Source organism: Brachypodium distachyon, chromosome 2, assembly GCF_000005505.3.
Source record: "Brachypodium distachyon strain Bd21 chromosome 2, Brachypodium_distachyon_v3.0, whole genome shotgun sequence".
NCBI lineage: Eukaryota > Viridiplantae > Streptophyta > Magnoliopsida > Poales > Poaceae > Brachypodium > Brachypodium distachyon.
Window position 1 is genome coordinate 56,773,778 of NC_016132.3, and position 15,510 is coordinate 56,789,287.

General features: G+C 44.4%; 3 protein-coding genes and 1 long non-coding RNA gene across 4 annotated transcripts; 3 read left to right on the top strand and 1 right to left on the bottom strand.

The window, feature by feature from the left end:
* The first annotated feature begins 1,706 nt into the window (after positions 1-1,706).
* LOC100827049 (50S ribosomal protein L27, chloroplastic) lies at positions 1,707-5,205 on the top strand. Its single transcript, XM_003564914.4, has 4 exons — positions 1,707-1,713; positions 3,416-3,807; positions 4,735-4,836; positions 4,917-5,205. The coding sequence occupies exons 1-4, from the start codon at positions 1,707-1,709 to the stop codon at positions 5,091-5,093; spliced, it is 678 nt and encodes a 225-aa protein (XP_003564962.3). The 3' UTR covers positions 5,094-5,205.
* A 3,017-nt stretch (positions 5,206-8,222) lies between these two features.
* LOC112270797 lies at positions 8,223-10,808 on the top strand. The gene is made up of 2 exons (XR_002963154.1): positions 8,223-8,420; positions 10,230-10,808. It is a non-coding gene; the product is annotated as an uncharacterized LOC112270797 (long non-coding RNA).
* LOC100827360 lies at positions 8,636-9,736 on the top strand. The gene has a single exon (XM_003564915.4). It carries the CDS (start codon positions 8,779-8,781, stop codon positions 9,337-9,339), a length of 561 nt encoding a protein of 186 aa, XP_003564963.1. The 5' UTR covers positions 8,636-8,778; the 3' UTR covers positions 9,340-9,736.
* Positions 10,624-15,337, bottom strand: LOC100827658 (uncharacterized WD repeat-containing protein C17D11.16). Its single transcript, XM_003564916.4, has 16 exons — positions 15,060-15,337; positions 14,721-14,926; positions 14,541-14,623; positions 14,332-14,436; positions 14,022-14,145; positions 13,848-13,906; positions 13,675-13,746; positions 12,921-12,988; positions 12,736-12,832; positions 12,561-12,635; positions 12,033-12,131; positions 11,395-11,535; positions 11,281-11,310; positions 11,140-11,202; positions 10,972-11,049; positions 10,624-10,894 (listed from the first exon to the last, which is right to left on the bottom strand). The coding sequence occupies exons 1-16, from the start codon at positions 15,170-15,172 to the stop codon at positions 10,805-10,807; spliced, it is 1,503 nt and encodes a 500-aa protein (XP_003564964.1). The 5' UTR covers positions 15,173-15,337; the 3' UTR covers positions 10,624-10,804.
* Between the last annotated feature and the right edge of the window lie 173 nt (positions 15,338-15,510).

The following is a 15,510-nucleotide window of genomic DNA, read 5'->3' on the forward strand; positions in this document are numbered from 1 at the left end:
GCCGTTGAAATCTCTCGTTTAATTAATTCCCTCGGGAAATTTTCTGCCTTTACTTTTCCTCCTCCTCTGAAATGATCTACCGTCTCATCATCGATCTCCGGATGCCTGGGATCATTGCGCCTTTGAACCCTCGAGGCAATAATAATCACCAATTATAATTTTTACCGCTAGAGCTCTTCATGACAAACCGGAAAGACAAAACCCACTACGCACAAAACTTGATCATGTGATCCCAAGACACATTGTTCATTTCTCGCTCCCTTTACGCCGAGAATTTGACGGAGATCGATCGGAGGTGAATTTAAATTCACGGCTACATAGATGGAGACTGGCGATCGGCCGGCAGCAGTGGTTGGTTGGGGAATTTCGATCTTCCCCTGCTACTGACCAGTGATCGAGTGTGTGTTTGTGTGAGGTGAGGCCATGGATGATGGATCATGATGGCCAACAGAAGCACTCATTCCATATCCTCTCCAACTTATATAACTTACACTCCAAATCAGAAATACACACACACACTCCTCCTCTCCTTAAAATTCTAAGCTAACTAACACTAAGATATGGTGTGGTCTCGATCGATGGATCATCATCGGTTGGCGGCAGAATATATATGCAGGTCGTGTGGTACTTGAGATTCGGTGCTGGTGGTGGGCGGCCGGAATGATGGTTTCTTCGCGTTGTTGCATCGCATCTGCTAGCGCTAGCAAAGAAACAAGGAACATAGTCCAAAACCGGCACCAATTCATTCGCCAACAACGCCACTGTTTTCAGGGCTTCAGCTGGCTGGCTACCCTGGATTTTTTTTTCCTACACACACACACGTGATGTGAGTCGTAACGAAAGGGTGCAGAGTGAGTGAGTGACCACGTGAGAGGTGATCGAGACCGATGGATGGATGGATGGATGGGTCGTGCCGACACATGATTATGGCCGGAATCGAATCGCCCGGCCGAGGCATCATAGTCGCCCAAGAAGACACCACCGGCCAGCCCAGCGCCATCTTTTTGGTTTTCTTTTAGAGTTTCTTCGCTGCATCTTTTGATATTCGTTGGGAGATCTTTGTTCCCCGAGCTCCTGTTTCTCTTATTAAAAAAAAAGACGGAGGGAGAGGATCAACTTGTGTGGGAGCATGAGAGTTGTTGGTTAATCACCAGCCTCTTGGCAAAGCAACGACGACAATGGGGACCTGGATGTGTTAGCCGTGACCCACTGCATGCGTGTGCCGCCGTGAAAACAGAGATCTGGGGATCGAATCGGCGGTGTACCTTATAGCATCTCCAGCCGGTTCTCTTCAAAGACCCCAAACGGAGTTACCCGCGCCGAAAAACCCACCAAGCCAAATCCAAACTCGCGGGAGGCTATCGGGGGCGCCAGTTGAAACCGAAAAGCAAGGTAGGTCACCCCTGTCGGCGGGAGAAACCAAATTGCCCTACAAATTTTTGCCGGCCCCTCCTTTCTCCACAGACGCCGCCGCCGCCCAAAGCCATGCCGTCGAAGAAATATGTAGTGCCTTGCTGCGCAGCGGGCGGCGAGGGAGCACTGAAGAGATCGAGGCTGGAGCGTTCTCCTGGGATGAGCACCGCCAACTGAGCTGCGGATTGTAACCGCCACCAAGTCGAGAACACTGCCCGCCAAAATAGGGAGAAGAAGGCTAAGGAGAGGAACGCTGTCCTAGTCGGCAGGTGGAGGCGCAGAGGACTGCGACCATGGCCGGTATGGCGGCGCCACTGCCTCCGCCGGCGTCTCCGGCCACCTCTACACCACCGGCGAGCTCCGAAGTGCCTTCACACCCCCCCCCCCCCCGCGGAGGATGATCCGGCTGAGTGAACCTATTTATATTTTGTTCGCTGAGGATATTTGGGCCGGCCTACGAAGTGGCGTCAAAACTTTATGTTTGAATTTTATTTTGAGGCCGCTGTTTGGAGGGTACGGCTGGACCACGGCTCGGCCTCAAATGATCTGAGTGCGCCGGCACGCCCCATATGGCCTAGCGCCGGATGCCATAGGGGGGTGGGGCAGCTGAAGATGCTCACCTAGAAGTCCCAGGTGCGGTCTTTTCGGCTTCTTGGACCGGCTTCTCCTAGAAACTGTCCTCACCTAGTTTTCTGGAGAAGCCGCGTCACAAATTTAGCTAGACTTCCAAAATAATTTAGGCTAAACTAGTTTGGTAACCTAATCAAATTTAGGTGGCGGCTTCTCCAAGAAGCTGGAGGAGGGCAGCTTTTCAGAGAAACCGGTGTAGGAAGCGGAAAAGAACTGGCACTTAAAGCCGTTGGACGGTTCTGGACGAAACTGATGGACGGATTTGATTGATCGAGATGACCATTAGTTGGAGCGCTCGATGCAAATGAATCAAGCTTTGTCGCTGTATCCTGTTCTAGAAGTCGATCAGATCGGCAGCTAGGAGGACAATGTCACAGTGCAATGTGGGGATTTTGGTTATCATTCCATTCCCAATAACATCCCGTCCCGATTCCCATGGCGCGCGATTCGTCAAGGATACCCATCATGCTATTCATGCATGTGCCTCCGTCTCCGTGCAATGAACCCGTTCAGTCTCCACGGCTTTGCCTTTTGATTTTGCACCCTACGGTCAAATCCAGCAATCATCTTCAGTTCGCCCGTTCCCGTTCCGTTCCATTCTGTTCCATTTCACTTCACTTCACCCACCGCACTGTTGTCACCTTCCTTCTTCCTGCAGCACTCAGGTCAGGACTCAGGACTCATCAAGGAGGTCACCTTCATCGGCACTCAGGTCAAGACTCACAAGGGGGCTGATTTCCCTTTCTTCTCTTTTGCGTGTCACCTTCTGGATCCCATGTGCAGTGGTTTCCTACCTGCACCTGCAGCTAACACTCATCATTCCTTCCGGTTTTCATTTGCGGTGCCTACTTGATTTGGACACTCGGATTAGTGGAATCCCGGCTGCCTTTCTGGGAAATAGCTGGCCCGTGACCACCGAAAAATAGCCTAAGAAATTGTCACTCGGTATGTAAAAAAAATACACAAATATCTCACCGCAAAAATATAACGGCGAAATAGCTCGTGATTTAGACATGCGGCTGAAACAACTTACTACTACTTTGATTCTTCAAAACAAGAGCAACCATACAAAAAACACCGGAAAAGACCCATACCCAAAGGCCACGCCAATTTAGCTTTCTATTTTTTTTTTAGGAAAACCAATTTCTTTTTCTAGGATTTTGGAAATATCTTTTTTCTTATCTTAGTACAGTACTAGGTTATTTATTGGAGAAAAATCTTATTGCTGGCAGGGCTGCGGAATGGACTCTGCGGATGCCAAATTCTGTCCAGGAGGCCCAAATTCCCATCGCTCATTCCCCAGCCTTCCAACCATCATCAGTAGGCCCAAACTAACCGGCTAGCCCATTAACATTCGGCCCATTATTACTAGTAGCCCACGACTCCACCCCTTCCTTTTCCTCTCCCACGTTATCGCCTCATCTTCTTTCTACCTCCTCGTTCCGTGCAGAGTCTGGGGTCGAGTGTACCTGCCTTCTCCACGCGACAGCAATGGCGTCCTTCACGCTGGTGGGGGCCTTCAAGGGCCTCTCCCTCTCCTCCTCATCCTCCTTCCTCCGCGGCGACCGCGCCGCGCTCCCCGGAAGAGTAGGCGGCGGGATGGGCCTGCCGGCGCGCGGGCTGACGATCCAGATGGCGCACAAGAAGGGGGCCGGGAGCACCAAGAACGGGAGGGACTCCAAGGGCCAGCGCCTCGGGGTCAAGATTTACGGCGACCAGCTTGCCAAGCCCGGCGCCATCATCATCCGCCAGCGCGGCACCAAGGTCCCCCCTCCCTCCCCCAGTCCTGCTCCCTGCTCTGCTCCTGTTACTGTTAGCGCGCCACCGGTTCTGTCTTGAACTGAGTGAGGTCGCTCTGGTCGGTGCGCAGTGGTGAATGGCGAGTTGGAATTCTCGCGTAAAACTGTAAATGCTGTGTTGTACTTCGAAGCGCGAATTTTAAGTTTTCAATAGGAGATAATTTTGTGAAGTTTGGATTGTGGTAATGAGCCTGTAATAAAGGTCAGGGAGTGGCCTTGGACATTCCACGTCACCTCTCCTGCTAGCTCTGGCATTGCCAACATTGTCAGTTCCTGTCAGCACTGAGAATGAAACCATCGACATGAAGTCATGAACTCCTTAGTTGTCCAGTACTTGACTGTAGCATCTGTAGTTTCGACAATAAGAGGCTAAACACTTCGGATATAGCAGGTCAGAAGCTGCTATATACATGTTTAACTACTGTAGATTGCATGCTTCCTTCATACATCTGAATGTCAGTGTCATGTTCTAAACCGTATAGTTGAGACGTGGGCGGCTTCATGTAGTAGAAGCTTACAGATATGGTGGTCTGTAGTCACAACTCTTCAGAGGCATTAGGTATTGATATATGTCTAGTTTAAATTCTGCAGGCACAGAAAAGAGTACATTATGCGCACTTACATTATTTGTACTAGAGATTTTTTAATGTGTGAATGCAATTTCCTTCCCAGGACCATATTCCTTAATTAAGTAAACAGAACTCTTAACTTTTGATGCCCTGCAATATTCTAGATTTATGCATGTTATGAGTTATATCGTATTTCTGTCATTTGTGCCTTTTATAAAATAGTTTCACATTGTTTTATGAAAAGTGCACCTATTATATAGGTCACCAATTATGTCTCTTTATGTTTTTGTATTTCTTATTTACATTTGTGTTGAACATTTCAGGTCTATCCTGGAAATAATGTTGGAATGGGCAAGGATCACACCCTCTTTTCTTTGATTGATGGACTTGTCAAGTTTGAGAAATATGGACCGGACAGGAAAAAGGTCAGAATCACCGGTAACTGTATCTAATTAGGTTTCTGGGGGATACCAGATATGTGACTATCCCTTCTTTTTTTTTACAGGTAAGCGTTTACCCATACGAGAAACAACCTGAGAACCCAAACAGTTACAGGGCAAGGAAGAGAGAGAACTTCCGCTTGCAGCGCGAAAAAAAGAAAGCAAGAGCAGAGAGAACTTATGAGCCACAATTGGTATTGGCGTCGGCAGATGGAAGTGTTGAAGCCAATGCAGACTGCTGATAAGTTTACTGTAATGTACTTCTCTTTTTTACAATCCATGCTTTACAGATCTTTCTCGAATGTAAATCATCGACTGCAAGATGAATGCAAGTCCAATTTCATTTTGTTTTTAGCCGTGTCATCTGTCCTGTCTGTTGTATATTTTTGGCCTATTACACTTTAGGGACCAGGATGGGTCTATGCCAACTTCCAAATAACCACAAACTCCACGTAATATTGTGATGGATGTTGTGGCAGGCTGACCAGATGCTTGAAAGCAGTGGCATTCATGGGATGCCACGTCGCATGAACGCGCCGATGCATCAACGCCATAATCACCGGGGGCGTGTTATGTGGTTCAGGCTGTGTTAGAAACAACTTTGCATAAAAGTTTCTTTTGGCATGTAGGGCTGCAGATGGTTTTAGGTTAGTTAGTGGATGCAAGACTGGAACCAGGCTCCTTGCATTTCCTTCTTTTATGGCCCCTATTCTTGAGGGGCATAATATATTTGTAAATAATACAAATTTCTCAAAGTAAATTGATTTGTCAATACCATTATATGCACGATCTAATTTGGTCAAATCAAAAAAGCAATGTTACATTCTGATAGTATTTCACCACACAATAGAAAGGAAAGAGAAGTAAAGAGCAATGGAATCAAGTAGCATGATCCTTATTTGCTCTCTCTTCTCCATTTCTCATCCTATAACACAGGAACTAGCAGCACTGGTGAGTGATGGTGCCAAGGCAAGCATTATTGAGAGCCCACCTTGTTTTTCCACAAGCTTTGTGCAAATTGAATCGTGGAGAGGGGCAGAAAGTGTGCCAATTACTGGATCTTTTTCTCTTTCAATGCTCCCGTATGCATCTCGCATGTGGAATCTTGGAAAGTCGGCATTATACAGTACCAGAAGTGTAAAATCATGTGTCGCTATCTATCTTTTACACCGAAAATATTACCATGCTGTCAACAGCTTATAATTAACAGTACTGGGTGCCACTTGTTTTAGTAACAATTTATTTTCCCAGTTACATATACCGATGATGATGATGCAACTTGAAGAATAACAAAGTTCATTCAAAGTAACTTGAGATTATAATATCTCATCATACATTTGCTCAGTGGCCTTAGGAGAGATAACTTTAACCTTTAGCTTATTAAGCATGTGCACAGTGTCTGAAATAGCTGTACCACAGATTCACCAAGCACTGTGTTTTGTTTCTTTCCTCTCCTGTCTAATTTCTAGGAACCTTCTGATTGTTGTTTCAATGATGCATTTTGATTTTTACAGGAAATGCATAGCCATCAGTCCTTTCGTGTAATCTAGGTTAATCTATTTTTTCAACTGTGATTCTGTAAGCTGTCATGAAATGGGTCGTTCTCTTATGGTATAAAAGCTATTACTTGTAAACCTGTTAGATGCAGCTTCTATGAAATTTCTTTGTTATTGCTTGCTGGCTGGCAGCAATACATAGTTAACTGGGCGTCAAAACTGAAACCCATACACATTTTTTGCGAGAAACCCATGTGTAATTCCATCTGTTTACTATGTAGAGTTGTTTAACGGTGGATTTGAAGTTTCAAACTATAATTAAGGAATGAGTTGAAGAATTCTTTAATGCACATCATAAGATAGATACAGTCCTGCAGCCTTGTATGAATTGTTACAGCACCTGGAAAATCATCTGCTAGCTGCAGATTCAGTGAAAGAAGCCTGTGACATATTGAGGATCTACTAACATGGGAATATTACTTCTTTGAATTAGAAAAAAGTGCTCCATTCATCCAAACTAAGTGTGGAAAGCTAATAATAACCAATAAAGCACTTCCCCGTAAGATAAAATTTTGTGTTCCAGGACAAGAGAGAACCAATGGAACCATCCAGACATTACCCATGCAACCGTGCTTACCTCGAATTCCTCCTTTGCACGCATACTCCACTCCACACTTCACACCACATAATAGTAAAGCTAAGATGCATCCACCAACTGCTAATAATGATCTTTTGATCAAGAATTGTGCTCCTTTTATCTGCTCAATTATTAGCCAAAAGCATATTTTGCTGGTGTGGAGCCATAATTTCATAACCATTCTTGTCTTGCAATGCATGTCACATTGCCATGACAGGCAAATTGCAGGAACAAACAAACAACTTTGTGCTGCCTACTTGCGTTGCTCAAGACTGACCAATTCTACATTGCACTTGATTAGCAGGCACCTCAGCAGTCTTGCTAAAGAGAGAAACTGGGTCCTTGGGTAGGGGATAATGGGCACTGCTGCATTGCACTAGTGTTTGTTGGACTGGACTGGACCGAGCCTAACCTCATCTTTCCTTAGCCATCAAGTCTCTGGTTATTTGATGTGGTGATAGTTGTGCACTGCTTTGTTATAAGACGAGGTTGTGTTGAAAGTTGGAATTTTTTTGCTGATGCAATGATCATAGACAGAAGAAATTCTTTCTTTGAAGGAGATTATATGGTTCCTCGGTCCCTTTGACATCATTTGGAGAATATAAGATGTCAGGATCTAACTTGAAATCATATGTTGCATTTTTAATGGGGTGGGGCGGAGGGGTTTATTAGAGAAACAAAAGGAATGCAGCAACTAACGGGCTAAAATGTTCCCAGTGCAAACATATTCTGGTAGAGGCTTTAGTGTGGTAGACTGTTGTGTGTGAATCTTGGCTTCTTGTTTAGGTGATCTTCAGGCCACCAGTTAAATAAAAAGCAGTCACCCTTTTATCGAACGAACCCTTTCAGTCAGAGTTTTTTAGGTGACTGGTATTATTTTTACTACTATTGGTACTATTGCTTGCTTTTGTAGCAAATTTTGTAAAGTATAACTACCAACTTGCTGGGTCTGAGTTCCTGATTGGAACACATGTAGTACAATTTAGCACTTGCTCATGGCTACTTCAGCTCCCGACACAAAGATCCGGTGCACCTGCACCAGCTGTACCACCAGGGTCTGGAATGCATATCACATGAGCAGAAATGCTCAGCAACTCTTGCCGCAATTGGGTCTGAAGGGGAATCATCCTCTACCATGAGTGCATAACTGCCGAGGTCACACACTGACATGATAGTGCAACAACCGCTAGGAAATATGTGTCCTTGCCAACAATTGCTACATGACATCGCTATGTCCAGTGAAGCTTTTTTATGTCCACTAATTCTACATGTTTTTTCACAGTTTGTGCTTGTAAATCATCTCCAGTGAACTAGAATTCATGGTGTTTTGGTGGCATCCGATTTGTAAATTGCAAGCTATCAAGTCCAAGGATCAGGATCATGAGAGCACAGGGACCCAAAGCATAGCAGGAGAGGGAAAGGAAAAGAAAGAGAAGGTAGACAGCCACCATATCTTTTCTGACAAAGAATTCCCCCCACCCACACAACATATATTTTTTAATATCTCAATTCTCAAAGTGCAAAAGCATCATGTGTTACTTTACATCTCTACCACCAATAGGATAGGAGATCTGTGTCCTTGCATTGCATGGTTGGCCCCTCTTGCATTGAGACCCTGCATGCTTTAAATTTCCCCCTCTCTTCTCCTGCCTTTCCAAGGCCAGCTTCCTTCTCAAAGCACATATAAAACCCTCTCACCACCCTTCTTCCCCCCTCATTCTGGAGCCTCAGGTCTCTCTCTACACATTTTATTTCTTGTGTGCAAGAGCTTGTTTGCTCAATTGCTGTCCAAAAATGGATCCCATTAGCATAGAGAAGATCAGGGCCATGAAGAAGTACAGGAGGAGCAGGAGGCAGAGGCAGCAGCAGCTCCCTAATCTCACACTCTACATGGTGGCCACTTGTGTTCTTTGTCTGCTGCTCACTAGCCCTGCCTGGTTCCCCAGTCTGTGCTCACTCCTCAGCTCCTTCTTCCTCACCACCCTCCCTGACCTGGCCACGGCCTTCTTGCTCAGCCCCAAGTGCCTCTTCATTGTCGGCAACCTCATCGTCGCCTTCCTCATCAGTGAGTCTAGACTGGTGCCGCCGAGTAGTCAGCCTGCTTCCGTATTGGATGTGAATGGCATCCATGAAGACATCCACGAAGAGCACGTGAAGAGGAGTGTCGTGTCGGCGATGGTGACGACCACGGCGGTGTTTGCTGATCATGGCACTCTGGTTGGAGGAGTTTGGGAGGGAGAGAAGGAGGAGCTGCAAGGAGAAGAGGAGCTGGAGAAGAGAGTGGAGGACTTCATTGCAAGGGTCAAGAAGCAAAGAAAGCTTGAGGCCAAGAGCTTCTTTGACACTGACCGGTGATCATGGCCGTATATAGCTTGCTTAATTTCCTTGGAGCTTGAAGATGCAAGAGAAGATTGCATCAAATTAAGGATCTTTCATTCTACTATGCTGAACCCATTCCACTGTTTCTTCTTACAGTGTAGCTCATTAATTCTGGGGTGCAGAAATGCCCAAGAATTAGGAAGAGGGAGAGATAAGGAATGTGTGTGATCTTTGGAAAAGCAAAATAAAAATATCTGGTGTCTTTCTCTTATCTTCCTTTGTGTCTAGCTGGTACCGTGATGCCATTGTTATACAGGTCCAGTTACATCTATGAAGGGTTGAAGTGTAAACTAGCAGTTGACTCATGCATCGATGTACTCTCAAAATTGGCTGCAAATTTGGCCACGAATCAACCCGTCGAAATTTCCTTTCCGGATAAACTAGTGCCTCAAATAATAATTGTTACTGTATATTATTCTACCTACAAAAATCAAAAGAATAGACATGAAAACGGTGCAGCTGTTGATCAAAAGTTTATTTTCTTTTATTTTATTTAAAAAGAGAAGATCACACGCAGTGCTGAATGTTCAGGCGTCATATCAGCATGTGGCCATATGCAGTTATGCTCGTACAATTCCTATGCAGATTTATCAATGGCACGTATTGGCACGCACAAAAGAAAAGATGCACAGGTGGATTAATTAAATTAGAGTACCGAAAAACATTATTCCGAGACTCCGAGTGGTTCATCACGAGGAACCGAACCACTTGTTCGTTGATGTGGGTTGCCTTTTCCCGGTTGCTGATTCAGATAAAGCAAAGCGTCAGCTGCATCTGCGATGAGATAACACGATATTATTCTTATCTTTTCCAAAGACTCGATTTTATTAATTTGGAACTCACAGGATAATTCCTTTCTGAAACAGACGTGACACGGAAAAGGAGAGTTCCACGTACTCTCGCCTGGGGCAGCTTATGCGAGAGAGGAAAAAGCAAGATCGGGTTGGATTAAACTATCCACGTTCATGTACGTGCTACGTACGACAGATTAATACAAGTGGAATTCTTTTTAGAACGTGCAAAGTGCTGTGGTATACCACTACTATATGTTAGGGTTCTGTATTCGTAAAAAGAATAATTTTCTCACTGGACAGCAAATCACCGTTTTCCTCGTGTAGTTTCAGCGGTAGGGTTTTATTTTAGTGCTTAAAATGCGTGTAATTTTTATACGTATATTTTCTTTTTTCTTTTTGCAATGATGTGCATATTAATAAATGACTTGTAATGACCATAAGAAAGTAGTAAATGTTCTACAAGACGTGAGCTCCACTGCAATTTCATTTCGCCAAAAATAGATAATACATAACCCATGCTTCCATTTCAGTCGTTCTAACAACACGAGGGACTCTAATCGCATGGACAAAACCGTCGCCGTAACATGTAAAATCTATCCTCACAAACAGCCGGAAACATGAGCCGGCAACTTTGGCAGATCCAAGTCTCAAGGAGTCTTCGAAGGGCCAACCCCATGTTGCAACATCTTTCTATTTGACATATTAGTGACTGCCGGTTCCGTTATTGTATTCCAGACCTGCCAAACATGCAAGAGTGTCAAATAGAGGGAGTCATACATGGGCGCCAGTTTGAACAAGCTAGAGATGTGCTTACTTTCAATTTGCCTTTTGCTCCTCCGCAGGCTAACAAGAAGGGGTTGTCATCTGAAAATGATACCGAGAAAATAGCACCCTGGAACATCAAGAAACAGTGTCAGCAACAACCAACAAAATTGGAGTGATTCCTTCAAAATAACAAGACTAATTTCAATTTGGCACATACAAGTTTTGGGTTCAGCGAAGCAATGCATGAAGGCTGGTTGTTTGACAAATCCCAGAGTTTCACCTGCATTTAAAGAGATGTTAGTAACTGGCTGAACTAATACTGAATGTGCGAACAGACTCCTCAATGTAAAATTCGCACCATTTTATCAGTTGAACCTGTAGCAAGAAACTGCAAGGAAAAATAGGGTAGCATCAGTAATTCAGTTTATGTGGCTGTGTCTCTTTTAGCACTGGTATGTGAAATGTAGCATACGTTACGGGTAGATGGGGAGAAGGATATGGAAGAAGCAGCCTTTTCGTGTGCATGGAGAGTAAACATGGGCTGGCCAAAATTTGAATTTGATGAAGCTGTCCGCTTATCAAATGCTTGAACCATCCCATTTTCAAGACTCACCTGCAAGAAACAGCTGCTACATTATTATAAGTTTATATCATCCGTAAAGAACACATGAACCAGAAAGGAAATCAGAACCGCGGATTCAATCATTGTTTACAACTTACTATAGCATTGGGTCGTGACTGTAAGGATCTAAAAATAGTGACCTTAGCAGAAAACTAATAGAGAGATGGAAGTTACTATTACCCACTTATGCAATGGCTAGTCTAGTACTCCCTCTAATCCTAAATTCTTGTCGTTATTTTAGTTCAAATTCAACGACAACAATTTAGGATCAGAGGGAGTACTATTCTACTGAAAACATGTTGCTTGCATAAAGAGAAAGCACTATCTCTGTTCATCTGGATTTCAACCATTAGATTTTCCTAATGGAAACTTACTAAAAGTTTATCGAAAGATTGTTGTGCTGTCAGCAATTTCCAATATGTTTGTATATCAGACGGACAAGCAGGTTTCAGCATGTCTTCTAAAACAACAACAACAAAATCACTTACCATGAACGAGTGTTCATTGTGTGGATCCCAAGCTAAGCTTTCTACATCTGCTTCGACAGACCATTTATGACAATTTTGTCCACCATCTTTCAAATCATTCTGCAAAATGTTAGTAATCCAACACAAGTTGAGTGGGTATAAGTACAAAGTATCTACAATAAGGCAACAGCCCCTTCAGCAAAAACGACAAATAAACACTGAACTACAACTCAAAATATCTAAAGGTTCAACAGTTTATCATATTAACACTGAATTTAATCCTCTTCACCATGGAAGGAAAGAAACTAGGGCTTTTCAGGAAAAAGAAACTATGCCTTTCAAATGAAACCCCCCAAAAAGCAATGTGTTATAGGTATTCCTTTTTTTTCTTGGAGAATTATTGTTGTTATGCTGCTTGCAATCTGCCGAAAAACCAGAACGCACACAAACTAACAGCCTCCAATGATTAAAAAAAATATGAGCAGCACCAGAAATTTCATGAAAGAATAATTCAGCAATAATTTTACATAATGGCAATATGTCCGTTACCATGGCAACTGATTTGTCGAAAGATCCGCTGAGAAGAAGTTCAGGTGACTGTCGGCTCCAGGCAACTGATTGAACCTACATATGGGGGTAAGGAAAAATCAAGATTGACATACCATCTTGATCTTTCGGAGTGATAAAATACAGAAGTTGAGAAGAAATTAGTATCAATCATTGCCTTGTCATCATGATGTTGCAGCGTGACTACACATTTACCAGCAGATACATCCCAAATTTTAACAGTTTTGTCTGCACTTGCACTAGCCAGAACATTCCTGAAGTTCACAGGAGGAAAAAATCAACAAGGAGCGAGGGCAATAAGTGAAGAGTTGCACCATCACTGGAGTTTTAAGCAAAACGCACCTCACCTCCTTGTTCCATGCAAGGCCAAGCACAGAACTTCTATGGCTTCCCTTCCTGTACTTTTTCACCTGACCATGAGAAGTCGTGTGGCATGATTATAATGTAGCTAACAAGACTTTTAAGGAAGAAATGAATGTCCATCTGCGCACAGGCATATATTAATCGTAATATCATTAAGACATACGAATATGATAGTGCTATTTGTTCTAGTCACGTACATTGTGCCCTTATCCAATCAGCGTCATACCAATCTCATAACGTCAAGCATTCATATGGAATTCCACTACAGCTGTCATTTTGATAGCCAAAAAGCAACCCAGCCTACACCTTAAATCACTGAACCTATGAGGAACCTAGCATTACGTTGTGATGAACAATCAAATGGATCAATTCAACCTCGTTTCATGTGCATTTCTGTGAAGGTGGAGTGAGCCTGGATCTCATTCAGCCATTTTCCGCACATTTAGGGGGCCATGAAGCCAAGAATCAGCTGTAACAGACTGGTGTGGCGTCAGGCCACTGTCAATCGTAATCTCGCAGTCTGGCCTAAGTTTAGCAACAACTACACCAGACTGAAGATGCACCACATAATAACCTAGACTGATGTTATCGGTAACATGGAAATTAAGGGGAGATGTATATGACATCATTTAAAGCTACAAAAAATCATCGATAAATTTATGAAGAAAAAAACTTCCAACACAAAATTGGGGAAACTCCAAGCTAGCTCAACATTGCAATATTAGTAGCATACCTTTTTTCCCTTCACTTTTTTCTGCTTTTTTGGATGCCCTCCTAGCACAACATGTGGTTCGACCTCATCAACCTGATGAATAACATCAAAGTCCACAAATAATACATCAATTTATCTGTACCAAAACAATGCATGGTCAAAACAATAGTCTTGAATGTTTCTAAAAACATTACTATGTCTAAATCCCATATTTCAATTGCAGGATCCATGGTGCCAACAGCTATAAAATTCCCTGCAACACAAAAATTCCGAGAAAGCAACAGGATGAGGAATAAGAATAAGCCTTGGCATATAACTTGCTTTAAATTGGCACTCTTGTCAAAACTCAAATGACACCTCAATTTTACCTTTGTCGCCATCCTTAAGGTTGAAATCCATCCAAGCCGTGCATAGTGGAAAATCTGAGAGCGGAACCTCATGATGAACAAACATGTTAGGTTCCCCGTCCTCCAATTCTTCCACTATACTTACCTGTCATAGATAACATGTTCTCACGTCACATAATATGAGCTAGTAATGTCCAGTAATGAGAGGCAGGTAATGGAAACTAATGTGAAATTAGTGCATCAGGTATCCACTATCAAAAACTACAAATCAAACAAAACTAAAAAATCATTTCGAACAAATGCCAAAAAAAGAGAGCTAATGAATACTTGCCTGAAGAGAATTGAATTCATCCTCATTATGCGCGCACACAATCACCAAATCAGTAGGCTTTATAGTCATGTCTTCAATCTCACTATCGCTATCATCACCATCATCCTAATAAGGCAGAGACGAGAACCAATTCAACTCCAACATGATAGCTGAAACTGCCCGAAAGAAAAAACAACGATTCCATTCACAGCAAGAGAAGGCATACTCACATCTTTGTTCTTGATTATATAAGGGTCGTCCTCATTGTTTTTATAGTACAGGTCTCCCAACCCTTTGCTGAAAATCTCAAGCCCTAACACAAAAAACAGAAAACAGGAGTTACAGCCACGGCGACAATCTAGCTCCAACAATACTGATCAAATTAGCAGCGAAGGGGTGAGAGCAAGGACCTTCCTCCTCGTCATCGTAGGCGTCCATGTTGAGCTCCGCGAGCCCATCAGTAACATCGCCAATGGCGCCCGAACCGCTCTTCCCGAGCGCCTTGGCGGCGGCCTTGGCCTGGGCGACCTCGTCGACCTCCTCGCCGTCAGCACCGTCCAACTCCATCTCGGCGTCGTCGTCATCGCCTTCGGCGTCGTCGGCGTCACTCCCCTCGCTGCAAGCAAAGCAAAGCAAGCAAATCCACACGGTCATAATTTTAACCCTCACTCGCAGCCGCGACAGGAAGCCGTCGAGGACGGAAAAGGCGGAAACCGCGCGCAGGCGAGCGCTGAGCGTCGTCGTCTCACCCCAAGGTGATGCTCTTGATGGCCTCATCGATCTCCTCCTGCGTGGGCGGCTCCGCCTCGATGGGGACGCTCTTGGCGGCGCCCCTCGGCACCCAGGTTATCGACGAGATCATCTCCGCGCGCGCCGGGGGACTCGGAAGGAGAGGGATTCTGGTTTTCCTCTAGGTGGACGGAGGAGGGGCGGATCGCCTCGGTTGGTCGGTGGTGCGGCGTTGGGGGCGAGAGGCCGGCGGCGAGGGTCGTGGAGCGAGCAAAGGGGGAGGAGGAAGAGGAGGAGGATGGGGGACGAGGGTTTTAGGAGCCGGCCCCGCGCCCTCTGCTGGGCTTTTAGCAGGCTGGCATGGGCCGAGGCACGAGCATGTTTTCTCGGCCCTCACGGGTTTCCCTTGATACGGTTTAAAAAAAAAAATCATATTCAGGGAGTTCTCTTCTCTTTCTCTTGGACAGGCTT